Raw genomic sequence first — 21,832 nt, 5'->3', positions numbered from 1 at the left:
AGAGAAATTCAGTTGCTACTGACATAGGGTAAGATGTCAGTAACCCTTACCTAGCATCCCCATAAACAATAGTCTTAATAGTTCTCACCTATTGTCCCCATAAACAGTTTTCTATGTCCCTTTTCTTCAGCAAGGGTGTCTTTACTCTTGAAAGTAGGGAAGAGAGTAGTTACAAGATTTCCCATTGAGGGTAGTGAGTGCAGATCTACAGTTTTAATGTCCCCAGCACAACTCTGACCCTTTGCTTCAGACTGTTGTTGGCCCCTCATGGATCCTGGGGGATGAAAAGGACACTTTTGAAGAGAGGAGCAAGGCTTACTCCCTTTCAGCCTGGCAACTCCATTACTAGATTCACTGCTGCTTGTGCTGAGTGAAGAATCCTGCTGATTTGAAAGCTCTGCAAGCCCCCATTTCTTAGGCTGAGACTTCCTGCACTGTTTCAGGGCCATCTTTTCTGCTCCACTGGGCTCATCACTAGCATAATCAGCATCAGAGAGATCCAAATGTCTGTCAGTCCGACCTATTTCCTGAGGTGCAGCCTGTGTGGGATACTGACTGCAGTGTGATTTGGGATCATCCTCACTGTCAGTTGATGTGTGACTTGACTCACTGGCCACAGCTAAGGCATTCCACTGGCAGGGAGCATTTCCACTGCTTTGACACACATGCTGATGACAAATAGATATGTCACCTTTTTCCCTGTCCATGTGCTGGGCTGATGTATGGAAAACTTTCACTATTCTGTCATTGACCAACTTAAATCCATTGCTGGTTCCTCTATTGCTCTCTGATTTTGGGTTCACAATACAGAACTTATTTTGGCAGCCGGGAGCCTCTTTCATGCAGGATGTGAATTGCAGACCTATGCTCCAATCCACATGCTTTGCTTGGTTTGCTTCTTCTAAGTTCTGAAACACAGAATCTTCTTGAAGGGCTTCCAAAGATTTTTCTGCTGCCTCTGCCATGTTGCCCTTCCCAGACTGATCCACAAGATCTAACTGCTTTGGGACTTTAGGCTCCATGTATCTTTTATCCATTCCATCAAGGTGTGATAGAGAATCAGTACACTGAGTTTCATTCCTCTCACCTACTTGGAGGTTCATTCCACTTATTTGCTCATGACACTGCTGTATGAGCTCAGGCCAGTTCATCTGTGGTGATATAGCAGGCGCCCCCTTTATACTCTCTTCTCCCTCACCTCCTTCTCTTTCTTCTGGCCTTTCCTCAGGATCACCTGCCTTACAGTCACCAAGATCCTTTATTTTACTCGCAGACATAGCACTACTTGTATTTTTCTCAGTTGCGCCCAACATCTTGGGGTAAATGGCCTGCCGATTTAAACAAGAGCCTTTCCCTATATGTAATTTCCAAGTTTGACGGCCAGGCCAAGAGAAGTGATTCTGGCAGTCAAAATTAACTCTTCTGGAATGCTTGGTTTGTTCTTTTCCAAAGCTTGCTCTTCTTTTTTCATGCCTTGCAATGCCTTCTCCACGTTTCAGGAAAGATTTTCGAGGGGATATTTTACTCTTGCAGAAATTCTGCAAATACCAAAAATTGTGTTAAAATTATGAATCATTCTTTAAAAATGGAAAGAAACAACAGATCCCACTCAGAGAAGACTATGTTAATAAAATCAGCTTCTTTATTGTAACCTGTAATTTTGTGTTCCCTAATACATCAAATAAAAAAATATATATCCATATATATATATAAATTTCCTCCTAAGATAATTTGTTTTCTATTACACGGTTTGAAAAGTATAATTTTAAAACAATGTTAAAATGCTCAATCATTTTTATAAAACTTAAAGCCTGGAAAAGGGGTTAGTTAAAATTCACTTCTGAAACACCCAGTTACTCTTTATAACAGTCCTACTTTAGAGTACTTGTGAACAGTTCTCATAGTACATTCATTTCAGTGCTATCATAATATTTTTCTATTTCTATTTTGCACCAGTGAAATACAGGTTTGATACCTCTGGTTAAAGATAAGGACTAAATAATTTAAAAGTTATTTTAAATAGTGGAGGAAAGGCAGCAAGAAGGCACAGCAGCCCTCCTGGCTCTCTAGGGACCTAGCGGACCTCCTGCGGCTAAAAAGGAAAGCCTACAAAGGATGGAGGACGGGATTCACCTCCAAGGAGGATTATTCTGCACTGGTCTGGTCCTGCAGGGAGCAAACCAGGAAAGCCAAGGCTGCAACTGAACTCCAACTAGCTTCAAGCATCAAGGACAACAAAAAGTCCTTTTTCAGATATGTGGGGAGCCGGAGGAAAAGCAAGGGCAACGTTGGACCCCTGCTAAACCAGATGGGGCAACTGACAACTGACGCCCAGGAAAAAGCCAACCTATTAAATAGGTACTTTGCGTCAGTCTTTCATCAGTCCCATGGGACACCCATGCCTGCTATGGGACAGGGAGATCCGGGTGATGGGGATCCCCTACCCTCCATAAATGCTGACCTCGTGAAGGAACACCTTGAGAAGCTGGATACCTTCAAGTCAGCCGGCCCTGACAATCTGCACCCCAGGGTACTCAAGGAGCTGGCGAGCGTCATAGCCCAGCCCCTGGCACGGATCTTTGAAAACTCCTGGCGCTCTGGTGTAGTGCCTGAAGACTGGAAGAAGGCCAATGTGGTGCCGATCTTCAAGAAAGGGAGGAGAGTGGATCCAACTAACTACAGGCCCATTAACCTGACTTCTATCCTGGGGAAGATCTTAGAAAAGTTTATTAAGGAGGCCATCCTTCATGGACTGGCTCAGGCTAACATTCTAAGGGACAGCCAGCACGGGTTTGTTGTGGGTAGGTCTTGTTTGACCAATCTCATTTCCTTCTATGACCAGGTGACCTATCACCTGGACAAGGGAGAAGAGATTGATGTCATATATCTTGACTTCAAAAAAGCCTTTGATCTGGTATCCCACGATCACCTCTTGGCCAAACTGGCCAGTTGTGGCCTTGGCTCCACCACGATCCGCTGGCTGGGAAACTGGCTCCGTGGTCGGACCCAGAGGGTTGTAATCGATGGCAGTCACTCATCGTGGTGCCCTGTGACCAGTGGGGTCCCTCAAGGCTCTGTCCTGGGACCCATCCTGTTCAACATCTTCATTAATGATGTGGACATTGGAGTCAGGAGTGGACTGGCCAAGTTCGCTGATGACACCAAACTTTGGGGCAAAGCATCCATGCCAGAAGATAGGCGGGTGATCCAGGCTGACCTGGACAAGCTCAGCAAATGGGCGGACGAGAACCTCATGGTGTTTAACACCGAAAAATGCAAGGTTCTCCACCTTGGGAGGAAAAACCTGCAGCATCCTTATAGGCTCGGCAGTGCTACGTTAGACAGCACTACAGAAGAAAGAGACTTGGGGGTCATCAATGACCACAAGATGAACATGAGCCTGCAATGCGATGCTGCGGCTAGTAAAGTGACCAAAATGCTGGCTTGCATCCATAGATGCTTCTCGAGCAAATCCCGGGACGTCATTCTCCCCTTGTACTTGGCCTTGGTGAGGCTGCAGCTGGAGTACTGCGTCCAGTTTTGGGCTCCACAATTCAAAAAGGATGTGGAGAAGCTTGAGAGAGTCCAGAGGAGAGCCATGCGCATGATCAGAGGTCAGGAAAACAGATCTTACGATGATAGGCTGAGAGCCATGGGACTCTTTAGCCTGGAAAAGCATAGGCTCAGGGGTGATCTGATGGCCACCTATAAGTTTATCAGGGGTGACCACCAGGATCTGAGGGAACGTTTGTTCACCAGAGCGCCCCAAGGGATGACTAGGTCAAATGGTCACAAACTCCTGCAAGATCGTTTCAGGCTGGACATAAGGAAGAATTTCTTTACTGTCTGAGCCCCCAAGGTCTGGAACAGTCTGCCAGCGGAGGTGGTTCAAGCACCTACACTGAACACCTTCAAGAGTAAACTGGATGCTTATCTTGCTGGGATCCTATGACCCCAGCTGACTTCCTGCCCTTTGGGGCAGGGGGCTGGACTCGATGATCTCCCGAGGTCCCTTCCAGCCCTAATGTCTATGAAATCTATGATTGATCACTTTATATGATGTCCCTATATTTAGTGAGACTTTAGGGCCCTGTGTTCTCAGCAACAGGCTGGTGATATCAAAACTAGTGCAAAGGCCACCTTCTAATGTCAGATATACAAAAAAAACATACACTGGTGAAAATGGAAACAGAATTTGACCCATAGTCACTTCAGGAAATTGTTTGGCAGTGATATCAAACATTGTGGATAACTTCACATAAGCCATGGTTGCCTACTATTATGCTGATGTGATCCAGGAAAAGCCTCTCAAAATTCTGAGAGGGAGTAGTCAAAAGAGTTTTTGAACTCCAGAAGCTCTTCTTTTAAGATACAGACAAGGGACAGAACCCAGGGCTCCCTCTGCCCAACTTTTTGGATCAATCTGGCAGACCCTTGCATGGTCTTCTAGGCCCTGCCTCTTGCATTCCTTCCCCCCTGGCCCAGCTTCAACAGAAGGGATGGAGGATGATGCCCTCAGCCCTACCTAACCTTTGGTCTGGTAGTTAAGGCACTGTCTGGAATGTGGGAGATGTGGCCTTGGAATCTATCAGTCTGAGGAGGCCTATAATCCAGGTCTTCCACTTCCTGGGCAAGTGCATTAAACAATAGGTTAGTGGGCAAAAGTTGGCACCATCATCACCTACCTTTTTCCCTCTGTTAACTCTGAAGTCTGTCAATCAGTTAAGCTCATTGGTAGAAGCCTCCTCTCACTGAGCTGAATCTCAAGAGGGGTGTCCCTTCTTAGTGAGTCTGATCAAGCTGAATTCAGACAAGTCTGAAGTGTGCCAGGCTGCTCATAAGTCTGTCCTTTGAGATAATGGGAGCAGTATGTGCCATATCGTTTCCATATGAGAAGAGACTGAAAGGGTTAAGATTTTGCTGCTTGGAAAAGAGGTGACTGAGAGGAGATATGAGAAGGGAAATGGTTTGGGACAAGTGGACAGAGAACTGTTATTCACTGTGTCTCATAATACAAGAACTTGGAGGCACACAATAAGATTGTCAGACAGCAAATTTAAAATAAACAGAAGGAAGTACATTTTTATGGAATGCATAATTAGCTCATGGAACTTCCTGCCACAGGACAATGCAGGTGCCAACAGTACAACTGCACTGTTTATCAAAAAAGGGTTTTAGATAAATTTATAGAGGACAGGTCCATCAGGGCTATTAAAATGCAGTAGTCAGGGATGTAATCCCAGGCTTCCCTAAATTTATGACTGCTGGAAATTGGAAGGATGTGATATGGGAGAGATCATTCTGAATATGTCCTGTTTCTTACATTCTTTCTCCAGAGCATTTGCTATTTGCCATGGTTGGTGACAGAATACTGGGCTGGATGAACTAAATGCATTGTATAGTAATTCTTATGGAACAAGATCAGTCTCTGAGGACACATTAGGCTGTCATGGAAAGAATGGGAAATGATAGAAGTAGAACAGAGGATTCCTAAGAAGACAAGAAAGTTTGAGGTAATCAGCAGCTAAATCAACTCAGGGGTGTCAAAGGTATGGCCCACAGGCCAGAGACACATCATCCAGCCCTTGCTGCTGGCCCTGGGTCTTGAGTTAACTCACATGCCACATATGGTGCATGCTGGACCAGTCCCACATGGAGGTCCTGGGGACATAGTGCACATGGCACCCCGCTCTGTTTCCCATGCCGCATTCAGGGAGGGGAGGGACCACGGATCCCCTGCATGTCTTATCCAGAGCTAGCTCTGGCCAGTCTGACATTTGTGCTGCATGTGACTCCTGCCCCAGCACTGATGCTGCATGCAACACTCACCCCAGACTAGCTGGAGTGGGCACCATATGCATATCACATCCTGATCCAGCTAGAGCAGATGGGCCCTGGACCTTGGCGTGAGCACTGGGAGTCTGGATCCTGCATGTGGTGGGGGATGGGAAGGAGGAGGGGGGAGGCATCTGTGGGCCCAGGCCACCCCATGGGGATGGCGGCACACCATTTATATAGCCCATAGACTGGTTCCATGCCACTCATCTGGCCCTGTGGGGCCAGAAGAGTTTGATACCCCTGTCTGTATCACATTAGAGGCAAAATGGAAGTTTGACGTTGATATTTTTATGTTTAAGTTCCTTACCATCTTCAAGCAATTCTTATTATTTCCCTTATTATTATTATTATATGGGAATTGCCATATAAGTTCTTGATAGTACATGGTCCTGAGTGTTCTGTTAATCATAAATTATACGAAGACTCAAGCAGTGGACAACATTGCACAAGCAAAGGATTTTACAGGAAACTCAACTGGGCCTCCAGAAGTCTAGCATACAGTATCTTCTTTGAGTAACTAAGTAAACGGGTGAAGCTTTTTTCAAGCAGTGAGCCTACTAAAAGGATATGAGATCTTCTACTACCAGAAACTGTACGACTTCAGCTCAAGTACTAGGTGGCATTTTTTAATAGGAAAGTAAGATGATGTTCTAGTCTAGTTCCTCATGTCTGAGCATGTTATGTGATAATTTTCTCAGGTGTCTGTACTCACAAACCAACATTTACAAATGTGAGTGACTAAAGTAAAGCATCTATATTAATAGTCTGATTTTCAAAATGGATTGACTGCTTGATTTCTGATATCCCGGCATCTCTCAAAATGGAATACTTAATTCAGGTGACTATAAATACATTTAATTGCTTAATTTAAGCATTCAAGTTTGAAAATTTTGGTCTTAATATCTATCACTACATAGCATTTGCTTCCATTGCATTAACATATCAGTTTTCCTCACAGAGACATAGATACTAAATGTCACTCTCTTATGCATACATCACCTTTTTGCCTTTTATGTTTCTGGTTTACTAAGAGAATAGGAAAGAATGGAGAAAAAAGAATAGCTATTGTGGGTAAGAAGTTTTGCTTTTGGGTTTGCCTACAGCTAAAGGAATTATGTGTGCTGTGCGTAACAAATAAACAAGAATCACTTGGAATCTGAGTGTGTTACTTTGTTAGTGAACAAAGAGAATTGGAGTTTAATGCTCTGGGTTTCAAAATATGTTTGATACAAAACTATATTTTGCAGGTCAGTAAATGGTGCAAGACAGCAAAACTAGTGCTTAAAGATAAAATGCAATTATAAGTGGTCAAAAACCATAGTAATATTTGATACTAAGGCCCCTGCCAGGTATTCAGGCAAAGACATGATAGGATCTGATGTGCAATCCACACAATCATGCTTCCTGCCATGTCACACATGCATAGCAGGAGGCATGACTGTGGGATTGAATATCAGATCCCATCATGCTTTTTGCTGGTGCAGAGGGAGCCTGGGATCATGATCCCAGACTGACCCTGCAGCAGCAGGAAGCAAGCTCCTGCAAATTGGGAGGCCCCTCAGCTGATGGGGCTCCCAGCCACAGAGATGCACCTGACTACACATTCAATTAATAGCATGATAGGAACCATCCAAAAAGTTATTGAACATTTTTGTGTAATAACTTTGTGACTTATTCCTTGCTTTATCACACCATTCTTTGCTTTAACATACGGCTGGGATACAATTTAAGATGTAATTAACGAGTCAATCACGTCTCAAGTGTAACACATGGCAGGGGCCCAGGGTCCACCTTTTAAAAAGTGCTTATAAGCCAACAGTGCTTGGAGATACTAATAAATCTTGCTTGAGGTCCATCTCAGCAGGAAGGATTTAATGGGCCATGGAAAATGACTTGCCTACTCCTCCCTACAGGTATGTCATGCAGGTCAGCTGCAGAGAATGACAACTAAGAAGTCTGCACTGTTAATGTCCAAGCTACACCTGTCCTCTGAAATAACTGAAGAGGTCAGCCTTCAGGGCTTATAATTCTGCACATTTCACAAAGATCAGTGGACTGAAGCTGCCCAAAGTGCTGAGCATTCCAGTCTATTCAAAGCATTTGGGTACATCATTATCTTTAAGCATGTGAGACATCTCATTCACATCAAAGGGAATACTTGTGTGTTTACAGCTAAGCATAAGCCTGCAGTCTTAGAAACATCAGAATCAGAGTGCTCACCACCTGGCAAGAACATGCCCCCTCAAAAAATGACAGACCAAAAGTCAAAGGGATATGATTATCAGACCCATACAGATTTTTGATAGGGAGGGCTGATAAATAGACTAGCAGGGTCATCCTGAAATACAGATCTCCTTTAAATAAAGTTTGAAATGGTTAGAATTCAGCAGGAATAGTAGCAGTGGTGGGTGGGGCCAGGGAGGGAATGAGTGGGAAGAGGAGAGGAGGGGAGGTGCTGCTGAGTATGGAGGGGAAGGGACAGGGAGCCAAGAGGAGAGAAACTCTTACCTGCTCCAGGGACTTAAAAAAGAGGGTGGAGTGATCCAAAACAGGGCATTTATCTATGCCACTTCACTACCTCTGGATCAGCTCCTAGGTGGGCTGCTAGCCACACCATTCTGTTGGGTGCTATTGCCTATAGAAATCAAAATGCCTTAATCCAGTAAGCTGCTGAATTTGGGTAGATGATTGACCCTTTTTGACCTTTTTTTCATTTGTCGTTAAAAAGGCAATAGGAGACATTCTTGTGCAGAGATCTAGAACAAGGCCTATGCATCACCGGCAAGCAGAAGGCCACATCAGAAACTAGAAGCGGAACACCACCAATACGGCAAACAGCACAATACCTGCTGCTCCTGCTGATGTTTTTCTACTATTTGAGAGTCTACTTTCAATTGTTCTTCAACAAATTCCTCAAAAGTCTTCTGTCTTCTACCAATTCCTGGTCTGATTGGCCTAGGCAAAGAATGAAAGGGTAGTGAATATAATGATTCCCAACTATTTTCTTTGTAATTATGAAGCAGCTGACATCTAGTTCACATTTCAATGCTGATCTGCATTTAACAGAAAGAAGAAGTGAGCAATAAGTGTAGTGCAAAACTGTCATCTAAAAACTGTTTTCACTTTCAGATCAATATCAATTTCTCCTTAAAAATAGGGAAAAAAGAAAAAGGGAAATGGAACATACCTAAAGGAAAAAGTAAATCTCAAAAGCTGGACTCTTTTTTTCAACCCTGCAAACCATGTTTATTCTAAACATTTTTCTAGACTATGAATAGCTCTAGTAAAGAATGATTTAGTCAAAGGAAAATTTCTGAAATATTTGATGAAAAGAACACCAATCTCCAGAGTACCTTTGCTTTGTCAGAAAAGGGAACACATCAGAGAGACAACTGAAAGTCTGAATAACAGGCCAGGGTAGTGTAGCAAATAGTTGCACGTGTGTGGAGCTAATATACTCTAACACTTGAGCAAAGATTGCTTTTGCAAGTGTACAGTCTATCTATCTTGGTGCAGACACTATTGTTCAAAACATGTGTATGAAGTTGTTTGTACATTCATGAACAGTGGGTGCTTTCTGAGGATGGGAGGAGGGAAACTAGATCTAGATTCCTTGCCAAAAGAGTGGTCCCAGAGTGGTCAGATTTTTTTTCCTGGGTCTTATGTCATCCTCCTCCTTTTGAGTCTACTCATATTTGCTCATGTTTCAAAGATGTTGCCACACAATAGCAGCTGACCCAGTGGCAATGGAAGGAATAATGAGTGAGTACATACAGGGAGCTGTGAGATCTTGTGTGCATCCTCACATGCTCATCCTCTGTACTGCCAACATTTGCAACTTTATCATGAGTCTCACGGTCCATGGTGATTTCTCCAAAACCTGCTTTCCTGGACTCCTCTGATTTCTGTGAGAATCTCAGGCCACTGACAGACATTCACTTAAAGGTGTGATGGTATCTGATTTGCAGTCCCAACTACTGCATCTCCTGCCAAATCACACATGCATGGCAGTGCACATGATTTTGAGATCAGGCATTAGATTCCAATCGTACTTTACTTGCCAGCGCAAGGGGACACCAGGACCATGATCCCAGGCTTGTATCAACAAGTTGAAAGCTAGGTGCCCACAATCAGACAAAACCCTAGATGGGAGGCACTTGTGATTTTTACTCATCCCTTGGCACAGAAACCCCAGGATTGGGCTGTGGTTGCTGATCCTGGGGTCCCCATAATGGGAAATGAGCAAAAACTGTGCGCGCCCCTCAGCTGCACAGCACACATAGTTTCTGCAGATCCTGGTACACAGGGACCCCAGGATCAGGGAGCCTTTCCACAGTCCTGGGGTCCCATCATGCTGGAACCTTTAAAAACCATGTGTGAAGCTGAACTGTACATGTGGTTTGCTGACATCATAGGTGCTGGGGATTTTGGGATCAGATACAGGCTCCTAATCCCAGGGTCCCAGGGACCAGAATGTCAAAAAACTGTGCATGAAGCTCACCTACACACATGATTTTTAAAGGTCTGGGGTGCAGTGAGCCTGAAACTGGGGGGAGACACTCCTCGATGTCAGGCTCATTGCATCCCCCTTCTGCCTCTGGGGGTCAAGTGGGACCCTTGGGTTTAGGAACTGGTTCTGCCTCCAGCCTGACTGGGTAGGAGACAGCTGTGTTCCAGATCTTGCGGTTGCCTCATGCTGGACCCTGACACTGAGCTGAGTGTTGGGATTTGTCATGGGCCAGCCCTAGCTGGCCACACATTGAATTTAAGGCATGAAAAACAAGCCACAAAGTTACTACACATTATATGTGGAATAGCACTGTGGTTCATTTACTGTATGATCATACAGTAAGGTACCTTTGGAAGGTACCTGCAGGTATATAGGGAGGTCGGACTCAATGATCTACTGAGGTCCCTTCTGACCCAAACATCTATGAATCTATGAATGCCTTAAATTGACTTGAATGTGTGGCTGGGTTACTATTTAAGGCACAATTAACCTGTTAACATTTTAAATGTAATATGCATCAGGGGACCTCTGCTTTCAAAACCTCATGATTTAAGGGGATCCAAGTGACAGAGCTGGCAATACTGGGCATGTGTACACTGCTTCCATGGCATGCTGGACAGCACCATCCAGAGGCATGGGTCTACCCACCCACTGCTGCTCCACATGTACCAAATGCAGAAATAAGGCAATAGAGTTGTACCAAGGGTACTGCCTGCCACTTGTTCTCAAGCACACCAGATGTGGGGATCTCAAGATTAATGGGGGAAGGAGACTTCAGACCAACTTCATCGCCTTGTTTCTAGGTGTGACATACACAGAACAAAAGTGAGGTGTGCTTACCAAGCAGTGTTCTCAGAAGCGCTGTGAAAGTGATACAGACAGTGGAAGTGAGTATCCACACTCTGATGGGGAATTCTAAGGCTGCGATTCAGTGTAAAGGTTCTCCAAGAAATTATATGGTTCCTGCTTTACACATGGCTAATCTGGGCAGGGAAAGGGGAAGCAACAATGAAGGGGGTTACCATAGGAAAGGCAGTCTCCTGATGCAGTAATAAGGAGCTCTCTCCAAACTCAACAAGGAATAAAATGTTAAAAAAGCACCTGCTGGAAGAGTGAAATGTGAAATATATTTCAGGATTTCACATCAGGTTTTCTTAGATCACAATCCCATTTTAACAACCACTATTAAAATCTATTTCTTTTCTATTTAAGACACAGAAAAAGAAGACAAACAGGTAAAGCACTTGAAAAGTAAAAGTCAGCAATGTTCTTTCTAGCAAGTCCCCCTCTTCTGTTTATCATTAGGTATTTAAAGATTTATAAAGGAAAAACCCATGTGATAGTCGTTTAGGGCACGTCCAGACAATCCCACACATGCCTCTTGCCATGTCTCAAAGCAGTGTGAGATGCAGCAAGAGGCATGCTGGAGACAAAAAAATGTTTGCAGCACAGGCTCAAAATTTGCTACCTGGATATCCAGGTATTAACCCCCACCCCTTCACCCCCCCTCAAAAAGAAAAAGCAGGGCAGGGCATGGTCCAGGACCATGCCGTGTGGCAACTGAAGGCTCAGGTACTCCAAAGAGATGCTCTGGTAGCCAGTTAGAGCATCTCTATGCCTGCCCTTTGCCCTGATACTTGAGCACACTGCCTGCCCATGCAGGGCAAACAGCAATGCAGGCTGCAGCAACCTGGACCCAGGCTCCATTCCAGGTAAGTAGGGTGTGGGAGGGCTGGAGGGGCGGGGGGGTTTTGAGGGTGCAAGGGACCATGGTGGGGGGGTAGCTCAGGAGGGGTGGGCCACCCCCCCCCCCCGCAGGACCCACATGCCTCCCTGCCACAGCCCACAGCTCACCTACAGCAGCAGTGGCCATTGGGGCATTCAGGCCCCCCTGTCATAGCCCCCCCATGCCTGTGCCATATCACATACGCCTGGCCTGACTCAGCATGGCTGTGCCAGGAGGCCTTGAGCACTCCAATGGTTGCTGCTGCTGCTGCAGGTAAGCTGTAGGCCAAGCCAGGGAGCTGGGACCGTGTGGGGTGCTGGGGCCCTGTGGGGGGGGGGCATGTGGGCTGTACAGGGGGGGAATGTGAGCCCTGCAGGGGGCTAGGGTCCTGCGGGGGGGCATGTGGGCCCTGCAGAGGGGCATGTGGGCCCTGCAGTGGGGGTAGGAGACCCACCTCTCCTGAGCAGCCCCCCACCCCACAGTCCCCCCACACCTACCCACACATCCCACATCCCCCCACATACCTCTACCCCACCCATACACCTCCCACATCCCCCACACCCCTTCCCTCCCCCCTCCTGCAAACCCCACATCTCCCCATCACACCCATTGTGCCCAGCTGCCAGACAGGATGAGACCTTCTGGCAGGAGCTGTGGCTGTGGGGGCAGCTGTCCCCACAACCTAGTTAGTGAAGGGGTTGAGGACTGCTAACTGTTCTATGATAAGAAAACCAAAAGCAAATATCAAAACATATAAATATTTACAATTTATTTTATTGTGATGATAGAGACACGAGTAGGCTTCCAAATTGCTTTAACATTGTAAATATATCTATAAAACATTGCCTAACTGATCTCTCTCTCTCTCTCCCTAGTGGTCTTTTGTATTAATTGTGGAAGAACATGGATTTTGGGGTATTTAAAGAGTGAATTTGGGATTTTTTATCAGAGATTTTCCAGTTTTTAAATAGGGAACACCAGGATTCCTGCTAGTGAGGCAAGTGGCAGGACCCAGGCAGAGAAGCCTGTTCAGAGCTGACACCTGGGACTCAGCTGGAGGTGGCTGACCTCCTGGGCACTTGGGGCCATAATGACATGCTTTGACAGTTCAAAGCAGGCCACCACACTGAGAACATCTTTGAGGCAATAGCCGCCCAGATGGCAGGGCAGCGACACACATGACAGTAGTGCCACACACAAGTCAACTATACAGCCACAGCCTGCTGGCAGTTAGCCCAGAAGTGCAGATGTTTTGTCTGCAGCCGTGTAGTCCCTATCTGGGTCTGGCAGGCACACAGCCTTGGGGCCACATGCTGTTGCAGGTCACAGCAAGTCATATCCAGGCAGCTGCCCCCACTGCCAGACTGCTGTAGTGGGTAAAGAGTGCAGGGAACTCTCGATTAGGGCTGCTTCAGCAGTCTAGCTGGCACAAGGGGCTAGTGTCCCCAGATACCAATTGGCCGGGCCCCAGAAGCTCCTGGAAGCAAGTAGCCCCAAGCTGCTTGCCAGGGCAGCTTTTTATGCTGGCTCTAACTCCCCCTGGCTGCAGATCCAGGAGAAGCCCCAAGTGGCACAACTTGCCCCACACCAAAGCGCATGTCTAGGTATGTGCGCTGAGGCAAAAATCCCCAGCTCAAATTTGTGCTGCTCCTATTTGAGCATGTTTGGACATGCCCTTACATGATATATGAGATGGTTAAAGTATCTGAAATATCATCTGCATGTGCAAAATTTCACGTGAGCAAACAAAGGGTAGATTAAGGCCCACTGAAAAACGCAACCCTGAGTTTCCTCAAATAGAATATCTATTTTAGTGATCAAGCTAAAGTATATTAAAAAATCTCGTTACTTAAGACTACTCTTGTTCTTCATCATTAGCTGCTATGTGCATTATAACCTTAAGTCATCTATACATTGAGCCTCAGAGGATATGTCTACACATGCATTAATGCTGCATAGTTACTGCACATTAAATTTAGTACCCATAATAACAGGTACTGACTAAATGCACAGTAACTGGAGCTACTATGCAGTAGCACTGGTGCATGTCTTTTTAGTGACACTAATGCACAGTAGACTAATTTTACCATGCATTAGCACAATAGCACAACTTCTGCTGTGACACGCTAACATGCAGTAGAATTAGTCTACTGTGCATTTAGTGTCTTATGCAGATGCACCCAGAGAGCACTAAATCAGTGACCTAATTACAGAGGTGCTTTTCTAAAGGAAATTAAGATCCTGTGAAGCTGTTCTATGCATGTATGACATCCTCAAGTTTTTGCATTGCATTATTGTCATTATTATTTCCCTTTATGATACTGCAGGGACATTTTGAAATAAGCTTTTATGTAGTGGCACTAAAATGTTTGTACTTGCTGCACTGCCCTGGCCTGTTATTCAGATTTTCAGTTGTCCCTCTGATGTGGTTCTCTTTTTGCAAAAGCAAAAAGTCCATTTAGGGAGAAAAGGGAAAAGTTTAGCTTAGATGGCCTTGAATTCTTATTGCAGTTGAAGTCTGGCCCATTTTTATTTAAAGCAAAACAAAATAAACCCACAAAAGGGTAGAGAAAAGAACAGCAGGATACATAATACAGTTTTTGGTTCTGATGTTAACTCTCGTAAACCTTGCAGCTGAAGAACCACTAACCTAGAACCTGCTCAGCCAGTCCAAGACCTGCCAAAGTTTAACCAGCATCAGTCTTTTTAAGGTGTTTTTAAACTGTCTTGCTAGTCATAGGTTCACAGCAGCATAGCAAAAGGTGGAGCAGTCTGGGCTGGCTGAGCCAGAGTTTTACTATATAGGACACAAAAAGAAAGAAAGAAGAAAAATAAGGGAGGGTGGCAAAAAGTGACAAGTCCTAAGGGAAAAATATATGAAGAGACCTCTTTTTAAGTCTTTACTTATTTGTTTGGCTGGTAAGTCTGAAAACTGAAGGTAGGTTTCCGCTGTGCTCATAGTTACCACATACCCCCCAGACACATAGGCCTTTCCTACTTGTCTTTATTCTAAGAGCCAGCTAAATATTATCAGTGATGTTTCTATTCTGGACCTGGCAGTCCCACCACAGAGCCACAGATTTGTCTCACCTCTGCCTCTGCATACAAGCCATTGTCATTCTAGGGAGAGAATCTTTGTACATAAAACCCACTGATACGCTAACATCTGAAACTGTAACTATACATGTATCACAGCAAGCAAAGCTAGAAAACTATTTTACAGATAACTTCAATTTTGTCTCTCTAGTGACAAACTAAACCCATTCCTCACCTGTCTTCCAGATTTCTATTCCTTGTCTTGATTCTTATGCCAAAGGGTGAAAGGGGAATCTGTTCATCACTTTGCTCTCCTCCTTTTTCTTCAGTGGCAGGCAAGGCTTCAAGGCAAGACTCTTCCTCTAGTAGATCTTTATCTATATGTCAGGAGAGGTGTCAATATAAAGAAAGAATTAATTTTTGTCTTCATTGTTTTCTACATAGTCTAAGATTTTTTATATATATAATTTGAAAGTGCTTCAGGGAAAAAAGTTAAGATTACCTAAATGGAAAATAAGATATACTTAAATATATCTGCTAAGTCTAATGACCAAAAAGAGGAAAACATTAAAATGATTTAATGGAGGTTCCTTGGGCCCCTGCTAGACATGCAGGTACAGGTGTGATGGAATCTGAGGCATGATTGTCACAATCATGCTTCCTGCCATGCCATATGTGCACGAAAGAAGGTGTAATTGGGGATCATATGATAGATCCCATCACATTTTATTGCTGATGCAGGGAGAGCCTGGGATCATGATTACAGGCTCCCCCTGCACCAGCAAGTAGCAAATTCCTGCAGTTAGGAGCCCTGTCAGGTGATCCAGGAACCCAGCCATGGGGGTGCACCATTGAGGTCCTGTGGCTGGGAGGCAATAAGCTGAACCGGGCTCTCATGCCTTGTGCGCCCCCACAAATGGAAGCATCATCAGTTGTTCACCCCCAATCCCAGGGAAGCATGGTATGACCCCAGGGCTGGGAGCCACATCAGCTCCCTAGGCCTGCCTGTGTAGCTTAGGATTGTGCTGACTCCAGAGCCAAAGAGTTTGGAGCCCAAGCTTGAGTGCATGCTCAGACTCCCAGCTGGACCCCTACATCCAGGACTGTTTTCACACCAGATGATAAAACTGACCTCTTTAACAAATTCTTTGCCTCCATTTTTCTGAACAGGGACGTCCCCCCCACCGGGATTCCAGACAGACCCAGGAGAGGCGCAGCCAGGCCCAGGGTCAGAGAGGACCTAGTTAGGGAACTTCTGTTGGGACTGGATGTGTTCAAATCAGCAGGTCCAGATGATCTCCACCCCAGGGTGCTGAGGGAATTGGCAGAGGTCATTGCGGGACCCCTGGCACAGCTCTACGAGCACTCTTGGTACTCTGGTGAGATGCTAGAGGACTGGCCAATGTGGTCCTCATTTATAAAAAAGGGACGAAGGAGGACCTAGGAAACTATCAGCCTGTTAGTCGTACCTTGGTCCTGGGGAAGCTCTTTGAGAAAATTATCCAGGAGCATATCTGTGAGGGACCAGCAGAGGAGATTATGCTTAGGGGCAACCAACATGGGTTCATTAGAGGCAGGTCCTGTCAGACCAACCTGGTGGTCTTCTATGACCAGATCACAAAATCCTTGGACGCAGGTGTTGCAGTGGACGTAGTCTTTCTGGACTTCAGGAAGGCCTTCGACACTGTCTCTCACCCCATTCTCGTTAAAAAATTAGACGACTGTGGCGTCGATGCCTACACAGTCAGATGGGTCACAAATTGGCTGGAGGGCCGCTCACAGAGTGGTCGATGGGTCATTTTTGACCTGGAGGGATGTGGGCAGTGGAGTACCCCAGGGCTTGGTTCTCCGGCCCGCACTGTTCAATATCTTCATCAGTGACTTGGACAAGGGGGTGAAAAGCATCCTGTTCAAATTCACAGATGACACTAAGATGTGGAGAGAAGTGGGCGTGCTAGAAGGGAAGGACAGGCTAGAACTAGATCTGGACAGGTTACAAAGGTGGGCGGATGAGAATAGGATGGGATTCAATACTGACAAGTGCAGGGTGCTGCACCTTTGGATATAGAACCAGCAGCATACCTATAGGCTGGGGAACTCCCTTCTTGTCAGCACAGAGGCAGAAAAGGATCTTGGAGTCACTATTGATTCCAAGATGAATATGGGCCACCAACGTGAGGATGCAGTCAGTAAGGCTAATCACACCTTGTCATGCAAGTAGTTTCTATGAAACTATGAAACTATGAAACTATGCATCCATAGGTACACCACACGCAGGTCCAAGGAGGTGATCCGCCCCCTCTGTGTGACATTGGTCAGGCTGTAGTTGGAGTACTGCATCCAGTTCTCGACACTGCACTTCAGGAGGGATGTGGACAGTACTGAGAGGGTCCAGAGGAGGGCCACTCGCATGGTCAGGGGGCAGCAAGGCAGGCCCTACGAGGAGAGGCTACAAGACCTGAACCTGTTCAGCCCCCACAAGAGAAGTCTGAGAGGGAATCTGGTGGCCGTCTATAAACTTACCGGGGGGACCAGCAGGGAACGGGAGAGTCCCTGTTCTCCCGAGCACTACCAGGACTAACTAGGAATAACGGCCATAAGTTGACTGAGAGTAGGTTCAGGCTAGATATCAGGAGACACTACTTCACCGTCAGGGCAGTTAGGATCTGGAACCAACTTCCAAGGGAAGTAGTGCTTGCTTCTACCCTGGGGGGGTCTTCAAAAGGAGGCTAGATAATCACCTTGCTGGGGCCAAGGGGGTCTTCAAAAGGAGGCTAGATAATCACCTTGCTGGGGCCAAGGGGGTCTTCAAAAGGAGGCTAGATAATCACTTTGCTGGATAACAGAGCTGCCTGTTTCGTTTTTTTTAACTTGTAAAAGAAAAGCCTACAAGCCTGTAGCAGGGCACTAAGGTGCCTGCTACTGATAAACAGTAATATGGGCTCAGCTGCCAGTCACCAGGGCAGCACAGGTGTGGGTTGCCGACACAACCAGTCTAGTCAGCTGTCCGGAAGGGGGCCAGGCCTGGCCTATATAAACAGCGAGGCTGAGGCCAGAGTCAGTTCCCCTCTGGCAGCCAAGGAAGGTGGAGCTCTCTTGGAGCAAGCAGGGCAAGCATAGCAGAGAAGCCTGATGGCCGGAGCAACGTCTGCTTGATGATACTGGGTGGAAGAAACCCTGACAGGGATGTGCATGAAAGATAGCCAGGTTGGCCTGGAATTTACGTTATAGCCCAGGGGCTTTGTGTTTTCTGTTTTGTTGTTGTGTTACACCAGAGGACCGGGTGAGGCTGTAGGGGTGGAGGAGGCCTCATAGGAGCTCCCCAGTAGTGTGGGGGTTCCTGGTGCCGGAGAGGGTGCTGCGTTTTGGAGTGTCCTGACCCTGGCCCCAGTGTGGGCAGTATCGGGGGAAAGCCTGTGTGGGCGCAGGCAAGAAGCCCCAGTGGGGCGCAAGACCCGGAAAGGGGGTCTGGAGGCCAGGCACAGCTATGGCTACCTGAGCCTCGATTGCAGGGAATCGCGAGGCAAGGCCCTGGTGCGGGCTGCGAGAGCCGCGGGAGAAGCCAGGAGGCACCCGCGAGGGCACAGGTGGGCAATGGAGAAGAGTCCGGGGACCTGTGAGGGCACGGGTGACTGTAGGACTCACGTGTAGCCCAGAGGTTGGAGTGCACTGGGCGACTAGACCAAGCCAAGATACATCAAGGCACCGTGCCAAAGAGGGTAGAAAGGCAGCCTCCCTTTTACTATATCAACATCAAAGACATGGAGGGTGAGGTAAAGAGGGTGCATTGAGACCGATTTGGCACGGTAGCAGGGCGCTAGGGGAGTTCACGGCACCCCTAGGTCGCGTCCTGCCACAAAGCCCCGCACCCTTCTAACTGAAGTAGCTGACTATATTCACTGAAATGGGTTAGCTGCCATTTCAAAAGCCAGAACTTCAGCATTAGCCTCTAGTAGAATGACTCCTGTAACTCAAGTAATAGAAACCTGTAATCTTACAGAAGGCCTGGACCTGATCTTTCCTGTTAAACACATTGCATGTAGAGCTGGTAGCTACAGCATCCACTATTTTTGGGTGGAAATGCAGCAAGTGCTACTGATGGGGGTGGGTTGGGGAGTTCTTGATTTTTTCTTTTTTTTCTCTTCCCCACCCAGTACATTCCAACCCCATCATGCCTTGCTACTTCACTTGGCACAACAGACAGGATTTTGCTCCTGGAGAAAAGGAATCCATCCATGTTTAAAGAATCCATCCATGTGCAACTCAGCTTCTTTAAACCTCTGGCAGATGTTACATCTTATCATGCCATTAACGTATTAATTGCATGATAAAGTGTAACATGTTACATATTCAGCCAATTTGTCATGTGATAAAATGTCAAACCAGCCCAAAATATGGCTGGATCATATCATGCTTTAGTTTGAATATGCATGTCAAAGAGTGCCCACTTAAGTTTCCCAGTATGCAAAGAGCCCAGTATTCAGGTGTAGGTCTCTAATGCTAGGTTCTGACAAACTTAAAGCTGCACTGGGCAACCTATCTTCAGCAACCAGTCCCCAAGAGTGGGCTGTCTGGCTCAGCTTTAAAGGTCCAGGCACACAATGGGATCTTGGGAATTTTCCCCCAGGTCCCAAAAATATCATGTGTCTTGCCATGCCAGATTTTAAATATCTGGCATGACAGAATGTGTGATTTTTGGGATCCAGGATAGAATTCCTCAAACTCCATTATGCATCTAAATTAACATCTGCCAGGGGCCAGAGCATCAGATTCACCCACAAAGGTGCAAAGAGAAGTAACTTGAGCCTCCTTGTGCCAGCCTGACTAGGGGAGAATCACCTCTTTTCTGAGGAAGAGCAAGCTGTAGTGCCACCATTCTTCAAATATACCAGCTTTAGTTCAGTTTAGGGCATGGGCTGCAGGAGAAGATAACAGAGCAGTGCTCACTGGCACCAGCTGAAAACTAGCCAGAGAGGGCAAGTAAGTTAAACAGCCTGGAAATGGTGGAACTGGAAACAAAACCCAGGTCCCTTGACCTCAACCCATATGCCCCATGAACCAAGCCAGGCAATCTGCCTTACCTTAGAGGGTCTACTGCAAAGAGAGTCAAAGGGAACACACTAATCCCAGAACTGCTCTAGCACTGGGATTTTCAAACTGAGACACAAGAATGGTTGACCAGGGAGCCATTCTTCATGACCCCTCCTCAGATTCACAGCCCTGTTCAGCTTTTTCATCAAGTTTAGTTGTTCACAATAGCATAAAAGAATATATTGCTCAAATCCTTTCTGGTATTCACCTTTGTCTGCTGTTATTTCCTCTTCTAGAGCATCTTGTCTGGAAAGTCTTTTTGTGGGGCTCCCAGGACACAGAGATAATGGCTCTGGGTGTGCTCCTATGTTCAGAGAAACAGCTTAAAATAAAATATTTTCAATTAAAGTGCTGTAACTGCTTTTGAAAAAAAACACCCATCACCATTGCCTTGTTCACCAGAGCACTTAAGCATGTAGCAAACCTTAAGCATGCACAGTCCCACCTAAGCCAAGTGCGCTACTCATATGCTCAGAAATGGACTCACATGCTCAAAAATGAGCTTAACTACCCTGCTGAGCTAGGGACTTTGGATCTTTTGGTGTACTATAGCACTATACTGTGATAGTTATAGGAACAGTCCTCAAAATGTTTCCAGTTGCAGCCCCACTTCCACCAGATAATGTCATGTAACCCCATATACTGTGTTACCACTACTCACAGTTACCAAAGGATTTACTGAGCCTTAGCTCTGTAGTAACTGTCCATGTGCCCAATTTCAGTAGCATTATGAAGTGTGTGTGAGTGGAGCAACAACCCCAGGAACTACTCCACCTGGGGAAGGGGAACCTGCCCATCCCCTGGCAGACCCCCATTCCCCTCCAGCCTGCTGGACCCCAACTCCTCTGCCAGCCCCCCAGCCCCCCTCCCACCACATCCTGATTTACCTGATATCAGGCGGCCATTTTGATCCAATGCAACCTCCCCCTATTGCCCCCGAATGTCTGTGCTTAGCCTGGAGGTCCTTTCCAGCCATGACTTTTCTATGATTCTATGATCATTGCAAGCCATGCTGGTTCCCTTTAAACTTTCTCTCTTAGAAGCTACCACATTCCTTACAGCTGTAATTACTTTTCCTTTTTAATCTAAACTTTTTCTATTCCCCCTGTACCCATTCCATAGAAACAAGGTCTCTGCTTTCTATGTCAGTACTAGAAACAACATTGCCACTATTTCCAAACATGGAGAGGCAAAACAAAAATGAATGAAAAGACCCTTACTCTAAAAGTTTTTAAAGCAACATTATAAAAATAATGAAAGTCAAAATGGGTAGTAAAGGCAAAAATCTTGATGCTTTGCACATTGTTCCTGAGTGCAGATTTCCACAGCTGCAGTTTATTACCAACCTGGACCTGGAATTTGTGGATTCTCTCCTGAGGTTTCTGCACAGCTATTGTTTGGTGAAGAAACTGGGGAACCTCTTTGCAGGGGTGGACGCATTATTAAGGGATCAGTTTGCAAGTGACCAGGGCTCTGGACTTGTGGAGAATTTTCTGAAGGGAGCTGGACAGGAAATAAAGTGGCAGCAAATCTTGGAAATGGTGGCATCGTGGGAAGTAGGTGGGAAGAGACCCCAGAAGAGGGTGAAAAGCCTAAAAGAACAAAAGAGAGAAATCAGTATGGTACCGGAC

At 46.1% G+C, this 21,832-nt stretch overlaps 1 protein-coding gene across 1 annotated transcript in view; it reads right to left on the bottom strand.

Moving 5' to 3' along the window:
- Positions 1-21,832, bottom strand: part of LOC149873341 (centrosomal P4.1-associated protein-like) — a 76,953-nt gene that overhangs the window by 35,521 nt on the left and 19,600 nt on the right. The window contains exons 4-8 of the mRNA XM_090042904.1: positions 21,548-21,793; positions 20,410-20,523; positions 15,346-15,487; positions 8,685-8,793; positions 89-1,538 (exon numbers count right to left, since the gene is read on the bottom strand). Coding sequence (XP_089899030.1) covers positions 89-1,538; positions 8,685-8,793; positions 15,346-15,487; positions 20,410-20,523; positions 21,548-21,793 — 2,061 coding nt within the window. The remainder of the gene's footprint in view (positions 1-88; positions 1,539-8,684; positions 8,794-15,345; positions 15,488-20,409; positions 20,524-21,547; positions 21,794-21,832) is intronic.

The sequence above is a fragment of the Crocodylus siamensis genome, chromosome 1 (genome assembly GCF_052110815.1).
Source record: "Crocodylus siamensis isolate JL-2025a chromosome 1, ASM5211081v1, whole genome shotgun sequence".
Lineage (NCBI taxonomy): Eukaryota > Metazoa > Chordata > Crocodylia > Crocodylidae > Crocodylus > Crocodylus siamensis.
This window is presented reverse-complemented; position numbering and strand designations above follow the sequence as displayed.